At 44.6% G+C, this 19,453-nt stretch overlaps 2 protein-coding genes across 3 annotated transcripts in view; both read left to right on the top strand.

Annotated features, from left to right (window-relative positions):
- Window positions 1-3,487, top strand: part of arfgef3 (ARFGEF family member 3) — a 34,155-nt gene extending 30,668 nt beyond the window's left edge. The window contains exons 37-38 of the mRNA XM_027275528.1: window positions 74-536; window positions 1,504-3,487. Of these exons, the coding sequence (XP_027131329.1) occupies window positions 74-536; window positions 1,504-1,695 (655 nt within the window). The 3' untranslated portion in view covers window positions 1,696-3,487. The remainder of the gene's footprint in view (window positions 1-73; window positions 537-1,503) is intronic.
- Window positions 3,488-6,017: 2,530 nt separating this feature from the next.
- LOC104932321 (high-affinity choline transporter 1) lies at window positions 6,018-18,739 on the top strand. Of its 2 annotated transcripts, XM_019274514.2 has the most exons (9): window positions 6,018-8,171; window positions 9,532-12,320; window positions 14,167-14,280; window positions 14,729-14,884; window positions 15,530-15,678; window positions 15,771-15,914; window positions 16,222-16,375; window positions 16,510-16,727; window positions 17,096-18,739. In XM_019274514.2, exons 2-9 carry the CDS (start codon window positions 12,137-12,139, stop codon window positions 17,651-17,653), a joined length of 1,677 nt encoding a protein of 558 aa, XP_019130059.1. In that variant the 5' UTR covers window positions 6,018-8,171; window positions 9,532-12,136; the 3' UTR covers window positions 17,654-18,739. The 2 variants fall into 2 exon arrangements, with proteins under 2 accessions (XP_019130059.1, XP_027131325.1); XM_027275524.1 differs by lacking the exon at window positions 14,167-14,280 and having other exon boundaries at window positions 6,018-12,320.
- The last annotated feature ends 714 nt before the right edge of the window (window positions 18,740-19,453 follow it).

Genomic DNA, 19,453 nt, shown 5'->3' with positions numbered 1-19,453 from the left:
TGACTCGAGTCATGTCACACATTAGATGATGTCATAATGACGTCACGTCTTACCACTTCCTGTCTCTTCACAGCTGCACAGGAAGTCTGCCTCACCACTTCCGGAACGGAGGCGACAGGAGAGACTCCGGCATCCTGGGGAGCTCGCTGGGAGCCTGCGCTGGGCGGAGAAAGGAATGGTGGGAAAGCGCCGGAAACAAACTGTACACCATCGCCACCGACAAGACCATCAGCAAGCTGATGATGGAGTACAAACGCAGGAAACAGCAGCAGCAGCAGCCGCAGCAGAGCCACGTCAACCTGTTCATGAAGGAGCAGGGCCGGGCGGCGCCAGGAGGAGGAGGCGGAGCAGGAAGTGTCGGGGAGCCGCAAAGACCTCCGCAGAGGCCTCAGCATCTGGTGGACCAGCAGGGTCCACTTCTGAGGCACTCGGTCAGTGCAGGACCTGAAATCCTGAGGCAGGAGAAGAGACCACGGTCCGGATCCACCATCAGCTCCCACAGCATCTCTCTGAGGGACTCTGAGGCCCAGATACAGGTACAGTGAGCGGTAATGGCACCGAAACAGGACGGGTCGTCCTGGATTTCAGACACATTAAATATGTTGAACTTTGAACCATATATCACAGGTTCAGACTGTTTTCAGGATTTTTGTGGGCGGTCCTTAAAGGGCGGCTCGATGACACGCTGAGGCCACCCTGAGCAGAGAGACAGAGGGGGTGTGGCTTCAGAGCATCCATAAGACACGCCCCCATGCACTGAAGCCACGCCCCCACCGACCTGGAGCTGAGAATTCATTTTTACCTGATTTTAACACCTAATTTAATAAACCTGTCGATATTTTTAATCACTCAGATTTGGCTGGATGGTTGTTAACTCTTTCTTCTTTGGTCTGACAAACTCAGAACATTTATTTATTCAGACTGAAATGTGTTGAAGTGCTGTTGATGGAGGAAACTAACCTGCCAGCGAGAAACAGAGCATATTAATACAATTTTTAATTTTTCTTAAATCTTTTTGAATCTTTTAAAAAGTTTTAAAAATCATTTTTGAATTTTTAAAAATCTTTTTTTTTTTTTAATCTTTTGGAATTTTGTTTTGTACGACGGAGTATTAGGGCCCCATTTTTTTAGATTAAAGTCGTTATTAAATATGGCGAGTAATTAATTCTCGCCATATTTAATAACGACTTTAATCTCATAATTAATAAAAAAAAAAAGTTTTATTTAAATGTGGCCCTAATACTCCGTCGTAGGTTTGAACTTTTTTAATCTTTTAATTTTTTTCTTATCAGAGCAGGATGGACCTCATGAATTTATTTATTTATTTTTGTCTTTTTGAATTTTTCTGAATCATTTTGATTTTTGTTTTGAATTTATTTATTTATTTATTTTTATCTTTTTTAATCTTTTTATTTTTTTCTTACCAGAGCTTGACGGACCTCGTGAGTTCAGTCCTGCCATGTGTTTGTGTTTGTGCTGAACGTGTTGCCTCTCTCTTTGCAGGCGTGGACCAACATGGTGTTGACTCTCCTGAACCAGGTCCTCCTCCTGTCGGACCCGTCCTTCCTGGCTCTCCAGCCGGTGCTCTATCCCTGCCTGAGCCAGCTCTCCTGTCACGTGACCGACGCTCGCGTCCGCCAGGCGCTGCGTGAGTGGCTGGGCCGCGTCGGCAGACTCTATGACATCATCATGTGACACTGCGGCGGGCGAAGAGCGTCAGTCCAGCCGCCTGTCCTCCAGCGAAGGACGCAGACAGATGAAGGACGGGTTCAGTCATGTGATGACATCTGACGCAGGCGAACGCCATGTGACATTAAGTTGAAGGATCTGATTGGCCGATGCAGGACGTGATGAGAGGGTTGTGTTCAAAGAAAATCGTAAATTCGAGTGCCATTCCTTGTTCTTTGTTGTTCTTTTCACACGGTGTCAAACTGATCTTAAAGGTTCTCTGTGGAGTTTTCATAACATGGCTACATCTCATTCTCGTTAAGTTTCGTGGCTCCAAACGTTAAACCGTCACAGTTCCACATTTAAGTGCTAACAGAGCATGAGATACAAACAGAGACTCCGAAGCTCCACGAGGGTCAAAAACTCTGCAGGGAACCTTTTAAACCGTCGTGGGAGGTCTACCGATCTCGACAGATAACACGAGGATGCATATCGTCGCCGTCCCTGCTGATTATCGACCAATGAAAAGATGTTTTGTTCCATCAGATCGATGGCGGACAGACCTGATGTTGATAGTTCAGGAGCTGAGGTGGCTCTGAACCAGCCGCACGTCGTCAGGTTTTAGGTTCATCTGAAGGTAATAACGACGGACGGCGTCGATATTCAGAAACCCGACAGGGACAGATCACTAGCATCGAGACGTTTGATCCGACTGGTTCTGAATGTTGGTTTGCAGCTTTTAATCCGAGCAGTCTCGTTCAGCTGAATGTCTTTGTTTATTAAGATTTAAGAGTATTTATTTGGACCAAATATCACGTACAGGATGTGTATTTTAATGTTTAATGACATATATTATTTTGGCTTCATGTATCTATGTAAATCTTTATTATTATTTAACAGGTGTCATGTGTCATATTCAGCTTTTTCTGTCCTCTCGATGCAGGACGAGCTGTGCCATTTGTTTGCTTTGTTTTATCCGTGCAGCAGCACCGTCAGGTTGGGGGTTCGATTCCCACCGGGGGAGATGGTTTGAGTCTAAACTTTCACACATTCGGCTCCAACTAATCCGATTATTATTATTATTAAATATCCACAAATGGGACGAGACAATCAGTCTTTAGGTCGTTGGCTCCTGCTCTCCTCAAACTAACCAACAGATCCGAGCAGAGCGAGCAGGTTGTGACTGAATGAACGAATGATTGAATGAATGAAAAGATGAGGCTGTTGAACTGAAGCTAACGAGGTCAGGCGAGCAGGTCCGGGAGGGGCGGAGGAGCTCGATGCTCCTAAGAAGATTTACTGTTCGTCCGTCAAGCATCTGAGAGTTTGTCCGTTTTATCGGCTTCCTCGCTTCCTCTGCTGTGTGACGGCAAACCGTCCACCTCGTAAGAGTCACCACAAAACAGCACGAGTCTCCGAGTTACGGGGACACTTGAGTGCAGTGAGTGAACACGAGATATTAAAGGAGATGTGGGGACGTCGTGTTTCCATCAACGTTCTTTTGTTGCATTTTGAAGCATCCCGTTTTGAGTTCAACAAAAATTTTGCCACTTGAGCTTCCACCGACGATCTTTTAACAACTTTAAACAACTCCTAATATTCACACAGTGGCGCTCAGACGAGTTAGTCGAATTTCAGTTCTTAATTTGTATAATGTGACGTGAGACTGAGACGGACGCAACGCCCCTTTGGTCGGTCCACCAGGAACGTTTCAGAAGTGTTTCACTCGCCAGACTTTGTTACATTGCTCAGATTTTCTACTTGTTTCTTTGATGTTTCGTCGTCTTGTTTGGCTGTTTTTACAACCTGCACAGGGTGTTTTATTTTGAAAATCAACCGGATTCTCTAAAACAGCACGGAAAGAGACGCCTCTCCACTTCGGGTGGGGTTTGAAACATTGACTAGCATCCATGGCGAGCCCATCTCCAACTACACCTGTCCTTTGACAGGTGTAGTTCTTAATTATACAAGATAAATCGTCAAATGTGAAATAAGTGGAATTAGTGTAAAAATACTCTTTTGTCAGTTTGTGCACAAAATCTGAGAAATCCAAAGTCCTTATCAGGAATCCGTCTCGCAGGGTCGGGTCAGCGCTTTGCACTTTTGTTCCCATAGACTCGTCATTTCCGAGTCTCTGAGCGTCTCTGCCGTCCCTCGGCCCCTCCTGGTGTCCCTGACCCGTCACCGTGTCCCGTCAAACTGCCGTTTGAGGGCGAGCAGCGAGCGGACAGATGTTGTCGGCCATCAGTGTGATCAGCAGCAGCGGGAAGGATTTAGTTGGTGTTAAGTCCACAAGCGTCTAAAAAAAGCCGTCGACTAAAGTGTCCGTGAACAGTTTGTGTTGATTTCTTCTTCTGGGAATCTTCATGTTTTAACCTCCAAACATGAGATGAATCTCTTTATTTGAACAGTCTCAGTGTAAGTTTGTGGCGCAGAGATTAAGCCCAGGCTGAATCACAGGAAGGTCATCGGCGCTCTAAGCAGATTCGATGTTCTTGGTGGTGAAGTTCAATCCGTCACGCGGTCACTTGATCCATCTCTGAAAGTCTTCACTAGATCTGAAGCTGCTTCACCTCGAGCTGTTATCAATAATTTACAGTCAAATCATCGTCAGGTTTGGCGTTTTATCGCGCGGTCGAAGGATTATCGAACAGATTGGAGTCTCTTTCCTCGGAGCTCGGGCAAACAGTCTTTAGTTTTAGTATTTTTGGTGATCTTTGCTGGATTTGTCTGTTTGTTTGGACGGCGAGCGACTAAAGAGTGGAAGTGAAAGTAAAGCTGCTTTGAGTCGGTCGCCTTGCCGACCCAGACATCTGACATAGTTTCCAGAGTTCGATCATGTGAACGAGAGATCGTCATAATAACATAAAGAAGGAGAGATAATAAAAAAGGTCTGGAGGGACAATCGAGTTGCCACAGAAACATTTTAAACTTTAATGGATGTCCGTGCCAGGATGTGTCGCCAAAGACGAAACCCACGAGTATTTCTGCTGCTGTGACAAATGTGACTAATATAACATGCATAACCATGTTTTCACTGATGTATAATCACCATGAAAAACAATCATCACCTTTAAATTAGCTTTTTATATCGACATGTACACGGAGTCCGACATCCTGCATCGCCATGTTTGTCTCAGTAGCCCATTATATCATCACCAAACCTTACACACTGTCTGCTGTACCGTTAGACGCTTTGTCTTATGACGAGGTGCAGAAATTCTTCTGAAGTCTGACCCTTGTAACAAAAGGTTTCAATGGTTTTACAGTCTTTGATTTTGACTGTTCACTTTCTAATTTGTCTCTCGCTGCAGAAGTGACCGATCAAATCACCAGAGTGCCGTCTTTAAAATGAACTAGATAGATTTATGTCAGTTAAAAGAGATGCATACAACTTTAATCTGAACCGCAGACTGTCTAAAACCTGCACGTAGTCTCCGTGACTCAGACATTTTTATTTCTGCTGTGAAGTTGGACATTTGAACATGGGGACTTATGGAGGCTGACTCACTTCTGGAGCCAGCCTCAGGTGGACGTTAGAGGAACTGCAGTTTGTGGCACAGGTTGTTTTATGTTTCCTCTCTGATCTTCATCACTTCCTCTTCCATCACCTGTTTGTTGCTGTTTTTTTTTATCTGCAGTTTAAACCTGAAAATCCCTGAAACTAGATTATTAAGACTAATGTAGGTGTAACTTAATTACCTCGGCCAAAGATGAGGCAATGATTGGTTGTGACGGTGGCAGACAGAGGTGTAGTGACGCTTGGCGTGTAAACGGGCAGGATGTCAAACGAGTCACATGGCTGAACGCGTCATTCAAATGTTATTTGACCCTTTTGAATAAGGAAATCTGCTGCGTGAACAGAAACTTTCTGCGTTTGTTAGTTTGACTGTTTGCTTCCTCCGCTGACCTCGAACGCCCCGCTGTCGGACCGCCATCAGCAGGTCAGCTATTGTTGTGACTGTGATTTCTAAAAGTGTATTTTTTTCTGCTTTTGATATGAAAGAAAAGCTCCTGTAATCGCTCCTCCTGGTGTTTCTAACCCGCTCTGGCTTCCCCTCTTTTCCTCTTGAGCTTACAGTCTTACAGTTTGTGTATCGCTTTCCCAGGAGGCCTGTCTGCTCTGTGTGTTGTACAATAAAAGCAGTTTATCTCATACGTTTGTCATCATCCTTCACGTCCACACATCTGCGATAACATCATCGTGTAACTTTACATCCTGTTGACCCACGCTGACCTGTGATCAGGTGACCCACACTGACCTGTGATCAGGTGAACGGTGTCTCTGTCGTTCGTACGTCTGTTCTCACACTATGTAACTTTGAGAAGTACGTAACGCTTTACGGCACTAAGTCACACAGCAGCAACTATTTCACTGATTCTGGTGAAACTACTTTGGCGTGTACCTGATCCACCAAGGAGCTCAGTTCATTTCAGTGAGAAATGTTCCTGTCTAACATTAAAATAACGCTTGTAGAGAGTTGTTGAATCTAAACAAAGTTTGTACAGTTTATCTTTGTCAGACTGTGGACACATGACGTCTGACTTTGACTATGGGACTGACTTTTAGTGGTTGGTGACTGCTGTTGGACTAGTCGGACTGCCTTTTCTGTCATCCGTTTCTCGTTACATCGTTAAACACAGTTTAAACTTCAGTAACCAGAAAAACTGGATCTAAAGCCCAAAACAGCTGTTGATCTTTGGTTTGTTGGACAGGCATGAAACACGTTCATAGGAAGAGACTTGAGCGTGATTTTAAAGGCTGCCTTTTGGACATGACACATCACAGTTTCCCTGCAGATGAATGTGTTGTATCAAAGCTGTGCCTCTTCTAGGTCCAAAGGTTGTGAGTTTGAACCCTGCTACGGTTGACCGTCCTAATACATTTGCTCAAATGACTGCATGTTGTATCTCCTGAACGCTCTGTGCTACATTTGTAGCTAAATTTGAGTGATTGTGACAAACCTGAGCTCATTTGGTTCCTACAAAATGTGACAGGATACATGACAAAGCATGTCCTCAACCTCAGGATACAAAAGCTTTAACCTCTTCTTCTCAACTGTAACTGTAACTTTGCATTGGAGACTTGAGCTGATGGCACAAACTTGGTGTCTAAATGGACCAATGAAATGAAACTGGTTTGCAAGGAAATCAAAACCAGGTCGGTTTAGTCTCACCAAAGCAAACCCAACAGGTCCATCATGTAGAAAGTGACACCGCATTTGCCTTAGGAAAGATTTGAGCTCCATCTGTTCACAGCAGATCATCTACAAATGTGTGGACGAGCTTCTAAAATATCTGGAAGAAAAATTCATAATTCATGTGAAAGCTGACCCAAACATAACATCTAAGGATTTAAAGAGCTCTCTTGCTGATTCTGGGATCATGTGTGTAAGAAGGAAACTCAATCAACATGGCTTTAACACTGCACACCACCAGAAGAACCTTCTCCCAACAGTTGGACATGGTGGTGGGAACATTAAGATCCAGACAACTCTACATTATCCAAAAGATCATGAGTTTTGAGGAATATCGTGAAGTTAAAGCATCAAGGAACAACTGAGGAAGAAGAAAATTCGTGTTCTGGATCGGCGAAGTTAAAGAGCCTTCTTGACCAGGCTTGATGTGTTCAGGATCCAAGAAAGGTCCTTGGAGATGTAGACAAGTGGAGAAGTTGGAGACCGGTCAACCACTGCTCTGTTGATACAGTTGGGGGTCGTTGATGGTTTTCCTGAAGTCTGCAATGATCTCTTTGGTCCTCTTGGTGTTTCTCTCCAGGCTGTTGTCCACCCTGTCCACTCATTGTTGAAGCCAATCGCAGTTGTGTCGTCTTCATCAATAATGCTGTGTCACTTCATGCTAGACGCCTGTCCAGCCTGACTTCCACCACCGTGCTCGTATGAATCCTTTCATAACTCTGACACGTATGACAAATTTTATCATGCATGTGCGAGAACTTCCCTCGCCTCCTGAGTCCACGTGAGATGGTTTTACCTTTTAAATCGCCAATTTGGAGACCTCGCTGAGAAAGAGAGGAGAATGAAATATGTTGTTGCTTTGCTGAGCAGTCACACACTCCCTCCTCCATCCTCGCCTCTTGTACACTCACAGATGTTGAGTTGTGTTTTGCTGTAAATCCTCCCATCAGGACCAGTGACGTGTCTCCACCCAGCTGGACGAATGTCCTGTCTGCTGCCCTCGTTTCTTCCCTCCTCCTCCTCCTCTCGGTTATTATTTCAGGCTGGTCACTTCAGCTCTGCACTGAGTTTCCTCTGAGCTCACAGCGGACTCGGACCTCCTCCTCCATCATCGTCTCTCTCATTGTCTGCTGTACCTCCTCCTCCATCGCCCTCCTGGCTCCGGCTGGGCTTCAGATGCTACACCTGTCCACCATGCGGGCTCTGATGGACAGCAGCTGGATGAAGTTTGGACCGGCCGGCCGGGACTCTTTGGACTGGTCGCCCGGACCCTCGGCTCTGCCATCCACTGACAGACTGACACCAGTGAGTTTATTCATTTTATGGATTGTTAATCATTTAATCTGTGAAATGTGGGAGAATCGTTTCATTATGAACTAAAATATCACTGCCAACACTGAAGAGGTGTCTGAGGATTATCCGGTAACAGTATGGGCTCGCACACGAACCTGGATCAGCAAAATGATGTGGCATTTAGATTATATAAGAAGGTCAAACGCCAGAAAAAGTCCTGATCTGATTTGTTGGATGTTGGTAATCATGGCGATGCAGAATTAACATCTTTAATCTTTCATTTTTAACTTTAAAGCCAGAGTACATGTTGCTTTTCTCCTTTATATTTTCATGATTAAATGTTGATTCATTTGAGGACAAATGGAAAAGATGTTTACAAACTTGATGCATTTTATGTACTTAAAGATTATTAAATTAAAATCTAAGACTGCTTCGTGGAACATAAAACATTTGAAGTTGTAAAATATTTAGCCCATTGACTCCTATGTTAAATGTTTTATTCAGCGTGTGTGTGTCGACACTAACCATCAGATTAATTCATGTAAAGAGGCCAACAGAGGTTTGTAGCTGACTGCGCCCTCTGTTGACCAGTTTCAGTATCTCACTCACCTCACTCACAACAACCAGGCGGTTTATCTCAGTTTAAAGTCAAACATGAAAATCTGTGTGCGCCTTAAAATGATTGATATGCTGATATCATGCAAATATGGAGTGATCCTTCAAAGGCAGCGGCACCTCGAGTGTTTCAAAGCTCTTTTATATCCAAAGCTAGTCAGTCTGTGGAGTGTTGTTTGCAAAGGCAGCACCATCCTCGGAGCGGTTAGGGGTCTCATGCCTCCTCAAGGCCACCTTGGCAGTGCCTAGGAGGTCAGCTCCAGCTACCAGTCCACACTTCACATCATAGTCCACACAGGACTGGAACTGGCCACCCTCTGGTTCCCAAGCCAAGTCCTTGAGGACTAAGCTAACACACTGTAACCTCTTTAGGTCGTGGGGGTTGAAGGCAATCCCAGCTGACTTTGGGCAAAAGGTGGGGTACAACCTGGACAAGTTCATCACAGGGCACATACTGTAGAGACAAACAGCCATTCACACTTACGGCCAATTAGCCTAAGCTGGAGAACCCATACAGACATGCCCTATATCAGATAGGACTGGCTCCAGCTCCCCTGAGAAATGTCCACTCTTCATGGAGACTGAATGTTCTCCTTGTGTTTGCATGGGTTTCCTCCAGGTGCTTGACCTGACTGAGGCTGGAGATGGTTCCCGATACATAGGATGGGCTGTTGTGAGACTGTTGTGTCTGATTGTTACAATAAACTTAATCTATTCTCAGAATATCTAATCTAATCTCTGTGTGACTGACTCACAGGACCAGAGCTCAGGTGAAGCCATCATCAGTGCACGGACCATCATCTACATCGTCATAGCAACTGTCTCCTTCCTCCTCATCTTCTTCAGTGCCCTTGGCTTCCTGGTGTGGCGCCGCAGGCGTGCCTTCACCCTCAATGGCAAGCTGGGATTGGCCAACGTGATCGCACTGGAGGACCTGCAGGACCCGGAGAGGAACTGTGAGCTGCTGTCCTCTCTCCAGCGCACTGTCAGTCGGAGGGAGAACAAGGTGCCTGCCTCGAGCTCCGAGCAGGACGTGACAGACGGTGTGTTCCTCATGGTCTACCTGCCCTCGCCGTATGAACACACACTCACCAGGATTGCCAGAGCTGCCAGCACAAGCTCCAGCTGCAAGGACGTGGAGCTTCTGCCGAGTCCTGGACCAGAGACAGGCAGCATGGGTGAAGAAGAAGGGATGAGGATGAATGACGAGACGATCATAGAGGAAGATATCAAGGACTGAATCAACACAGAGTTAAAAAAAGAAAAGACTGCCATCATCCAACCCACTGCTGCACCAAGACCTCTTTGTAGATCTGTATAGATATTTGGATGTGGGTTGGTTGACTGTGATCCAGAAGCTCGCATCCATCCATTCATCCATTTTTTTGTTGTGGCAGCAGGTTTAGCAGGCGGTTCCAAACCTTCTTTCTAGCAACCCATTCCAGCTCCTTCTGGGGGACCCCGAGGCATTCCCAGGCTAGATGGGCTACGTGGTCCCTCCAGCAGGTTCTGCCTCGGGGTCTCCTCCAAATCATAACACCTCCAAAGAAAGGTGCCCAGGGGGATCCTAATCAAATGCCCAAGCCACCTCAGCTGGCTCTTTTTGACTTGAAGGAACCGCTGCTCCACTCACTCCTCAGCTCCTCACCCTATCTCTAAGGCCGAGTCCAGACGCCCTGTGGAAGTAATTCAGCTGCTTGTATCCGCAATTTCATTCTTCCGGTCACTACCCAAATCTCATGACCACAGGTGAGGACTGGAGGTCCCGCTGAACCACAACGGTCCAGTACAACATCCACAGTACTGCAGACACTGCACCAATCCATCTTGTGCTCCATTTCCCAATCCCAAAGGGAGTAATACACTATTTTACGGCCGAGAACCACGACTTCAGACGTGGGATGCTGATTTGCATTCTGGCTGAGGCTCCTATTGGATGTGATTCTTCTTGAAGACTCAGGACTTCTATTGAGAACGATGGTCTTTTACAGGAATCAAACAGTCCACCAAGACCCCTGTGTCTACCCGCCGTCCTGCAGCAGTAAAATGACAGAGGAAAGTGCAGAACTGTTTTTAATGCATCTTTTTATAGTGTACATAATTTGTTGTTGTTTTGTTTGCACCTTGGATTGTAAAATCTGGATTGAAGTCAGTTTTTTACTCTTACATATGTGTATTTTATCTGTAGACGAATGGACCCTTTACAGTTGTATTTCCCCAGTTTTGACCTTAAACCAACGTGAGCATTAACAGTTTTACAGTCCTTGCTGGAAACAGGCACATTTGATTTTTGTATACTGATATTCAGTTTCATATGTTGTTTGACCTCTGGATACAATGACAATAAAGTGGAGACCCTTTGGACTTTCTTACGTCTTTCATACTTTTTACACAATCACGTGTTCAGAGCTGGAGTGGTCAGCCAACATCAGACAACGTTATTGTACTTTATGTTTATGTAGCGTTGACAGAACGTTCCAAAATAAACATATCATCCGTTTGAAGTGAACTAAAGCTCCCTGACATTTGAACAGTTCATTACGAGTCCGTAAAACACATCCGTCTACAAAGACGAGATAAAGGACGTCACGTGTCGACAGTCTGAGTGTTGAAGATAAACTGTGCTTCTGTACAAACTTTATGTTTTGATTCAACAACTTTCGACCAACATTATTTTAATGTTAGACCAGCGTTATTTAAGTGTTAGACGAGGGTGAGTAGGAATGAGGCGAACCTTTGAACCGATGAAGATTTCTCACTGAAATAAAAGATGCTTGGTGGATCAGATACACGGCAGACTAAACACCAACTCTGACTCAACTGGACTGTTGAGTCTGCTTACATTGCTTGCTTGCCCAGCTCCAGTTCTGGCACGACCCTATCTCTGCTCCCCGTCAGCATTCCCCTGTGCTCTGGGCCTGTAAACTTCAACTTCTTCTTCTTCTTCTTCCCGGTGGTCCAAAACATCTGTGGTACTAACACAGATTGAGAGTTAAGGCGGAGCAGCCGGATAATGCTCTGCTGCGCTGATAATCCTTTGTCAGGTTGTATCTATATTTAGATGTGATGAATAAATAAAAAAGTATAAAAATAAATACGAACATCATTTGGTTCATAATGATGTAATGGTTGCTTTGGATGGTCTGAGCAATACACCCACATGACAAAACTACAAAAGAAATGGCATCACTGTGATGTAACAACCTGCCCCTCCTCCCTGATTTTCTGGGGAAACCTATCTCCTTCCTGCAGCGTGAGGCCCCACCCCCACTCATCACTGGGGGTTGTCAGTCTGGTTGACCGATTGCCAAAAGCTATACTGCAGGCAGCTTGGCTGCTTTTTGCACAGTCAGACAGTCAGCATGGCTCTCAACATCCCGGGACTGGTGGTCACCATCATCTTCTACATGCTGGTGCTCGGGATCGGCATCTGGGCCTCCATCAAGTCCAAACGGGATGAAACCAGGAGGCAGGCAAACCATGCAGACATGGCCCTGCTGGGGAACAGACAGATCAGTTTAGTGGTGGGCATCTTCACCACAACCGGTGAGTTTAAAACGTTAAACAAACGTCTGTATTATGTTTGCACGGCTGTTAGGGATGGGAATTGATACGATTTTTCCGATTCCGATTCCATTATCGATTCTGCTCAACGATTCGATTCTTTAGCGATTCTCTTATCGATTCTCATTTGGGAAAAAGAGAAAACAAACAGTTTGATCAGCATCAACTTTGTTTAGTTGGAAGTATCATGACCTTACAAAACCAACAGCGAGGTCAAAAGAGTCATCCTCTAAATGTAATGCAGAAGGCATTCGTTTAATGTGAACTGTTGTAGCATCTTTTACAAAGCAGCACATGGCGCTGACATGTTAAGCAGTGTGTTATTTACCTTCCATAGTAACCACAGAGATGCTCACAGCCTGGCTGCTGCTGCTGCTGCTGCTGCTGCCGCTGCTGCTAGGTTGAGATTCATCTCCAGTCTGCAGCGTGTCAAAAACACGACATTCATTTAAAATATTACATGTTGTGTGCACAAATGTTTCTGCATGTTCGTCGTGTTCCCTCCCGACGCTGTTATCTCCACTTTGGTGGGTGACATTGTTTACTACTGATTGCACCGCACGTGAGAAACTTGTGTAAGTTACGTGGCGTAATTAGTCGTGCTTTCTGGAATCGATAAGAGAATCGTTAGATAAACTGCCAAACGATTCCATGGAATTGAAATTAAACAAGAACCGGTTCTTGATTCCCATCCCTAACGGCTGCAGATTTATTCATCTCCATTGTTGGATAGTGCTGCATCTCTCAGCTGGGGTCAACTGTTATGGAGGGATTGGGAGGGGAGGTTGGTGCTGGTCCCTGCTGAGACAGTCCGGGGTTGATGTTAATGGCCAGTCTGTTAAAGGACAAATCTAGCCACCCTGCTGACTCTTTTTGACTTGAAGGAACCGCTGCTCTACTCCAACTCCTCACCCAGACCCCCTACGGGGTAATTCAAGTGTATGCAGAACCATGAATGGAATTTGTTTTAAGGTTTTACAAGAGTAAATGTTTGCAGGGAGCTGAACTGCATAACCGGTTTACTGTATGTGAAGAATGTTGTAACCAGTGTATATGAATGTATATGAACAATTTGTCGATGTGTATGAATGAGCAGATAGACTGCAGAAGTATTTAAAGTTTATGAAGTGTTAAAAAAGGTCTAATTAGTCTGAACAGGATTTAAAAGTTAAACTGTGTATAAAGATGATGGAACATTACATTTTTTGATAAGCATGCGTAATAATAATATTAAATATCAGGACACCCCGTGGCGTACAGTAATTGGTTTAACCCAAATGTTGCGTATATTTGAACCATATATATATCAGCTCTGTGATGTCCATGGCGTACGCTGGTGGTTACGATGAGTAGGACAGTTTGGACGATCGATCAGAAGCTTTTTTTAGCTTTTTGAAATGTGTTATTCATTTTTTAATGTTTGTAATTTGGGACAAAGATAGAACACAAGTCTTCATCAGTCGTCTGGGTGTATTCCTGCCAGCTTACCTTCAGAATAATGGAGGAACTCAAACTGTATGAGGAGTTACACCGGCTGTCTGAAAGTTCAACAGTGTTTGTCTTTCCAAGCATCTTGAACCTTGACAGTAGATTTAATATTAAACGAGGCGGAGATAGATATAATTAAAGATCAGGCTGAACTTTAAAGGTTCGTCCGAAGGCAACAGAGTCGACAGTGAAGGTTTGAGAACATGTTCTTCCCTTTCTGTCAAAGGGGGAAATAGATGATTATTCGTGATGCGAGTTTTGTTTGGAGGGTTTGGACGGTGATCAGTACGGTCCAGACTCCAGTCTGAAAATGTGAAAATAAACTGTGTTTTCTGTGAAGCTACCTGGGTTGGTGGGACCTTCATCATCGGCACAGCTGAGACGGTTTACGACCCAAAGTTAGGACTGATCTGGGCCGTGATGCCGTTAGCAGCAACGTTAGCTTTCACTGTCGGTAAGAGTCACTCTTCAACTCAAACTTGAATTCTTTCATTGGTCACTTCTTCAAATGCTTCGACTTCAAAGTCGGTTTCCAGGAAACATTTCACTTCATCCTGCACAGTGAAGCCAGACATCCATCTGCCGTAATTTACCATCTCTCCCTCCTTACCGTCCTGTTTCAACCAGAGACAGCAGACTGTCTAAAACCTGGACGTACTCTCTGTGACGTCCCCGCAGACTGTCTAAAACCTGGACGTAGTCTCTGTGACGTCCCCGCAGACTATCTAAAACCTGGACGTAGTCTCTGTGACGTCCCCACAGACTGTCTAAAACCTGGACGTAGTCTTTGTGACGTCCCCACAGACTGTCTAAAACATGGACATAGTCTCCGTGATGTCTCCACTGACTGTCTAAAACCCGTTTCCTCCGTGATCTGTAACTCTTCTACCTTTCTTTTTAAGGTGGTCTTTTCTTTGCTGAGCCGATGAGAGACAGGAAGTACGTGACCATGATGGACCCATTCCAGATCAAGTATGGAGACAGACTGACTGGACTTCTGTCTTTGGCACCGCTGCTGTCAGAAATTATTTGGGTGACGTCGACACTTATAAGCCTGGGTAACAATGTTTTGCTCTGTATAAAGTGTTTTTACTTTGCCCTCTCATTCTACATGTCTGTTGTTCTGCAGAATTAAACTGACAACCGTCAGCATCATCACAGAAACAGAAACAGTTGTTTTTTTATTTTAAAGAATACAACTCCCTCTTCAATATGATAACACAGACGTGACATTTGAAGCTTTTCAAACTGAGTTTAACTCAACACTTAAAAAAGTCAGAACAACCAACTTGGTCCTTCCTGCCGACTCTTCGGCGAACCTCCCCCCTTAGAACAGCCTCTGTCTGGGCAGTGAGAGCCGGGTCAGTCTCTCTGTTTACTGATGGTGAACTCACAACGTCTTCATCTCTTTCCACTCTGCACAGTAGGTCAGGATCTCCCTCACAACACAATATGAAAGATTCCAGAAGACTGGAAACCCGGGGACGATTTTTAGATTTACAGAGGAAACCGGGGCGGAAAGCCGCCAAAATAAAATCACAGATATCAACTTAATGATGAATATTTCTGGTTCTGGTTATTGATGACAACTTGAACTATCTACAAGACAAAGATCAGGACTTTATTTTCCATGTTTGATTCACTGGGGATGATTTTAAAATGACAGGCACTAAGTGTGTATCGCAACTGTATGTGTGTTTCAGGTGTAACCATGAGTGTGATCCTGGATCTGTCCTACGCCGTGTGCATCTGGATTTCTGCCGCTGTGGCCATCATCTACACCCTGCTGGGAGGTCTCTACTCTGTGGCCTACACAGACATCATACAACTCAGTCTCATTTTCATCACCTCGGTAAAGTTAGTTTGGCGTTTTATGTCAACAACTCCATAATTCCCATAATTCCACCTTTCTTGCATATTAATGTTGTATCGCTCTCTCCTCAGTGGTTGTGTGTTCCTTTCATCTTCATGAATCCGTCCTCTGTTGACATCACCACCACATCGTTCAACCACACCTTCCAGGCGCCGTGGGTTGGCACTCTGACTGCAGACAGAGCCTGCAGGTGGCTCGATATCTTTTTGCTACTGGTAAGGTCATGAAAAGCACTTGATCGTTGAGGCTAATCAAGACAGATACATGATCAGTTTGGATGCTCAGTAGCTAATTAGATGATCAGCTGCAGCACACTCATCAGCAAAATGCCACGTTGGTCTGTTCACTGTAGATCTGCAGAATCTGTACGCAAGGGACTTGCAAAAGCTTTGTGTCCCACTCCCCTGCCGGTGCTCAGCCTGCCAGCCGCTGTTGAGACTTTAAAAGATATCTGATGATTTTATGTTATCTGTCTATATCCCTCACGAATCTCATTGCAATTATTTCTTTACCCTACCCAAGAGTATAGGAGACCTCGGTTTCCAGGACTTCCACCAGAGGACACTGTCCGCCTCTTCCTCTGCCACAGCCAAGTTGCGATGTTACGCTGCAGCGTTTCTCATCCCCATATTTGGGATTCCTCCTGTGCTCATTGGGGCAGTGGCTGCATCAACGGGTAAAGCAGTAATAACAGTAATAATGGAAATAGATGCAACCCAAAGAACCAGTACACTGAGCATGTTGTCCGTCACCATCACATCCTTCACACACACTGGCTGCCATTGAATCTTGCACCTCTCTTCTTCTCAGACTGGAACCTGACCTCGTACGGTTCACCGCCTCCATTTGAACGAGGTCAGACGGGTCTGATATTACCCCTCTCCCTGCAGCACCTAACCCCACCCTACATCGCCGTCATCGGCATCGGAGCTGTGGCTGCCGCCGTGATGTCATCAACTGACTCCGCCCTGCTGTCTGCAGCCTCCATCTTCTCCTCAAATATCTACAAGAAGATCCTGAGGACCAAGGTACAGGTGGAGAGAAAGACGGAGGATGAAGGCCTTTGCGTGATTCCACTGTCAGATTTTTAGACTACCTGCAGATCACAAGTAGAACAATATAGCCGTGTTCAGACTGTTGAAAATGCAGCCCTCCCATTCATTTGTATGGTGCTAGTCTAATGGATGCAGTGAGGGTACAAAGGTTGATCTTGGCTCCGCCGTGGGTATCTGCTTTCTGTTCCAAATATCCACTGCTTACACCAGAAGCCCAGAAACAATAGTTGCTGCCCCAGGAGGCGAACACCCTCTATCAAACGGGAGAAGATCTAGGAACTAATTTAATGATCTGCTACTTCTTCTCTTATCATCTTCCCTTTTGTTTCCTTTCATTGTAGGCGTCAGAAAACGAGATCCGGTGGGTAATCCGTGTCGCTGTGGTTTTTTTCGGCCTGGCCGGTACGTCACTCACCTTCCTTCACACGGGTGTTATGGCTTTCTGGGTCCTGGGTGGAGAAATCGCCTACATTTTGATGTTCCCGCAGCTGGTCTGCGTGCTCTTTTTCAACATCTCCAATGGTTACGGCGCCATGGTGGGCTTCCTGGTGGGGCTTGCTTTGAGACTTTTGTGTGGAGAGCCTTTGTTAGGGTTACCACCTGCCATCCAATTCCCAGGATGCACCCTCGAGGACGGCGTTTACGTTCAGTATTCCCCTATCAGGACTATTTGTATGCTGGCTTCTTTTGCCACGATATTGCTGGTCTCCTACCTGACTTCTCTACTCTTCAACAAAGGACTGATACCTGAGAAGTGGGATGTGTTTCAAGTTAAAGTCCAGCAACCACCACAAACACAATTACCAACAGGCTGTGCCAGCAGCAACCAAAACCACAACTCACAACCTCCATGTGAGAATGGCGGAGCCTCAGATCCAATGTTGGAGTCAACTTGTTGAAATTCACATGATGATAACATGATGCAACAATGGACCACTCATTTCTCTGAACGAACTGGAGGAAGCCAAAGATGAATTTTGTGTAGAATGATCAAAGAAAAAGAACAAAAACCTTTCTCAGCATCTTATTTTAATTAAAGGTCAGTTCTAATGAGTACTGGAGATGAAGGCTATGCACAGTCTTTCTTTTGTCCAGTTGTCATGAAATGTAATTTTTATTCTACAGTACCTAATACATGATCAGCAAAGTCATTAGGATAGATCCTCTGGGAACCATCAACATCTTTATCAAATGTTGTGCCAAGCCATCACGTAGACGTTGAGACGGTAGGTACATCTGTGCTGCCCAATGGGCTCCCCCAGCGTTGCTGTTGTTTAATCTGGAGATCACTAATCGTCCGGTCTTGGGGTTTGGTTTAGATATTTACCTTTCTTTAGTTTAGGAGGCCATCTCTCTATCTTCTGTTCTTTTTGACGGAGATCCCTAACCCCCAAACACCTTTCTTCAAAATAAAGTAAAATGAAGGTTTTCTCTTGTTAAGTGGTGTTTGCGTCCTTTAGATGTTTCAGTCTCCAGTGTAGCCATTGTTTGTTACAGAGGCTGTAACAGAGGAAAGGTTGTTGGATCAGGAAAGTGGGTTCATCCTCGGTAATCCATCGCACAGTTTTCATAATATGGACTAAAGTGGAGGACTAACTGATAGTGAGACTCTAGGCTAGAGACATTTTTCGCTTTAAGTTCTAAAGTGTAAAGTAAGTAACACCTCAGGACATGACCTCAGCGTTCATCAACCTCCTTCCTTTGGTGTGATGCAAGTTAGTTTGACAACTGTATATATTGTGTAAAAATCGGATCCAGTTTCACCCAGACATAGATGACTGTAGCAGCCTCTCAGTAACAGGAAGCACTGTTTGAACTTTGAACTTTAGTCAGTCTGTGATGTACAGCACAGGTGAGGACACCTAAGGAAGTTTAACCCTCGTGTTTTCTTCCAATTTACTATGCACCTTTTGTCCTCCGTCTGTTTTGACTGCTTATAAAGCATGAGATTGTCTGTAGATTTTGAGGTGAAAAAGTTCAGTGTAAAAGACCATAAAAAAAATCACTTTTACATATTTCAAAACCTTTATTTATTTGGCATTTCAGGGAATTAATACAGAATAAAGGAGTATTTGATATTAGAGAAGTACAATCCACATTTAAAATATAGATTAAAACTCATGAGGGAAACAGTACTAATATCCTTTTACCAATCTGCAGCTTTGTGTTGCATTACTTCTGCAAAATAGTGATGTGAGATAATAATATGCAAACTGTGACAAGCTGACAGCTCCAAACCTGTTTGTTTCCCTTAAACAAATCAGACTGCCTGTGTTATGTCTTTATATCCTGAAAATAGCTGAAATATGCAAAAAAGTTTTCTGTGATGTCGAAGCCAGGACGCCTAAAACTGACTGAACACGTTACACTAACTTTGGTACTTACATACAGTGGTGGCCAAAATAATTAGAACACCTGGCAGAGCTGATATTTGAAAATATCCAAAACATGATTTAATTTCATCAAACATGCAGATGGCTCAGATACTCTGAGCACAACAAATATCAGATGAAGTGAGTCCAACTTTTTAACTTTAATATATAACATGTTACGGCACTGAGTCACACAGCAGCAACTATTTCACTGATTCTGGTGAAACTGGATCATATTTTATGGAGGAAATGTTTTCTGGTTTTCCCTCTGATGTCCTCCGGCTGCTCCGCCTCAACTCTCTGTGATTTACAGAGTTTATGATGGAC

The sequence above is a fragment of the Larimichthys crocea genome, unplaced genomic scaffold, assembly GCF_000972845.2.
Source record: "Larimichthys crocea isolate SSNF unplaced genomic scaffold, L_crocea_2.0 scaffold146, whole genome shotgun sequence".
NCBI classification, from domain to species: Eukaryota; Metazoa; Chordata; class Actinopteri; family Sciaenidae; genus Larimichthys; species Larimichthys crocea.
Note: the sequence above shows the minus strand (reverse complement) of the source record. Positions and strands in the feature narration are given on the sequence as shown.

What these genes read in the sequence shown, in the direction of transcription:
- LOC104932321 (XM_019274514.2), top strand. Translation starts at nt 12,137, where the DNA reads ATGGCTCTCAACATCCCGGGACTGGTGGTCACCATCATCTTCTACATG. An exon ending in GTCGACACTTATAAGCCTGG is followed by an intron (nt 14,885 to 15,529) that starts GTAACAATGTTT and finishes TGTGTGTTTCAG; the next exon opens with GTGTAACCATGAGTGTGATC. An exon ending in TCGATATCTTTTTGCTACTG is followed by an intron (nt 15,915 to 16,221) that starts GTAAGGTCATGA and finishes ACCCTACCCAAG; the next exon opens with AGTATAGGAGACCTCGGTTT.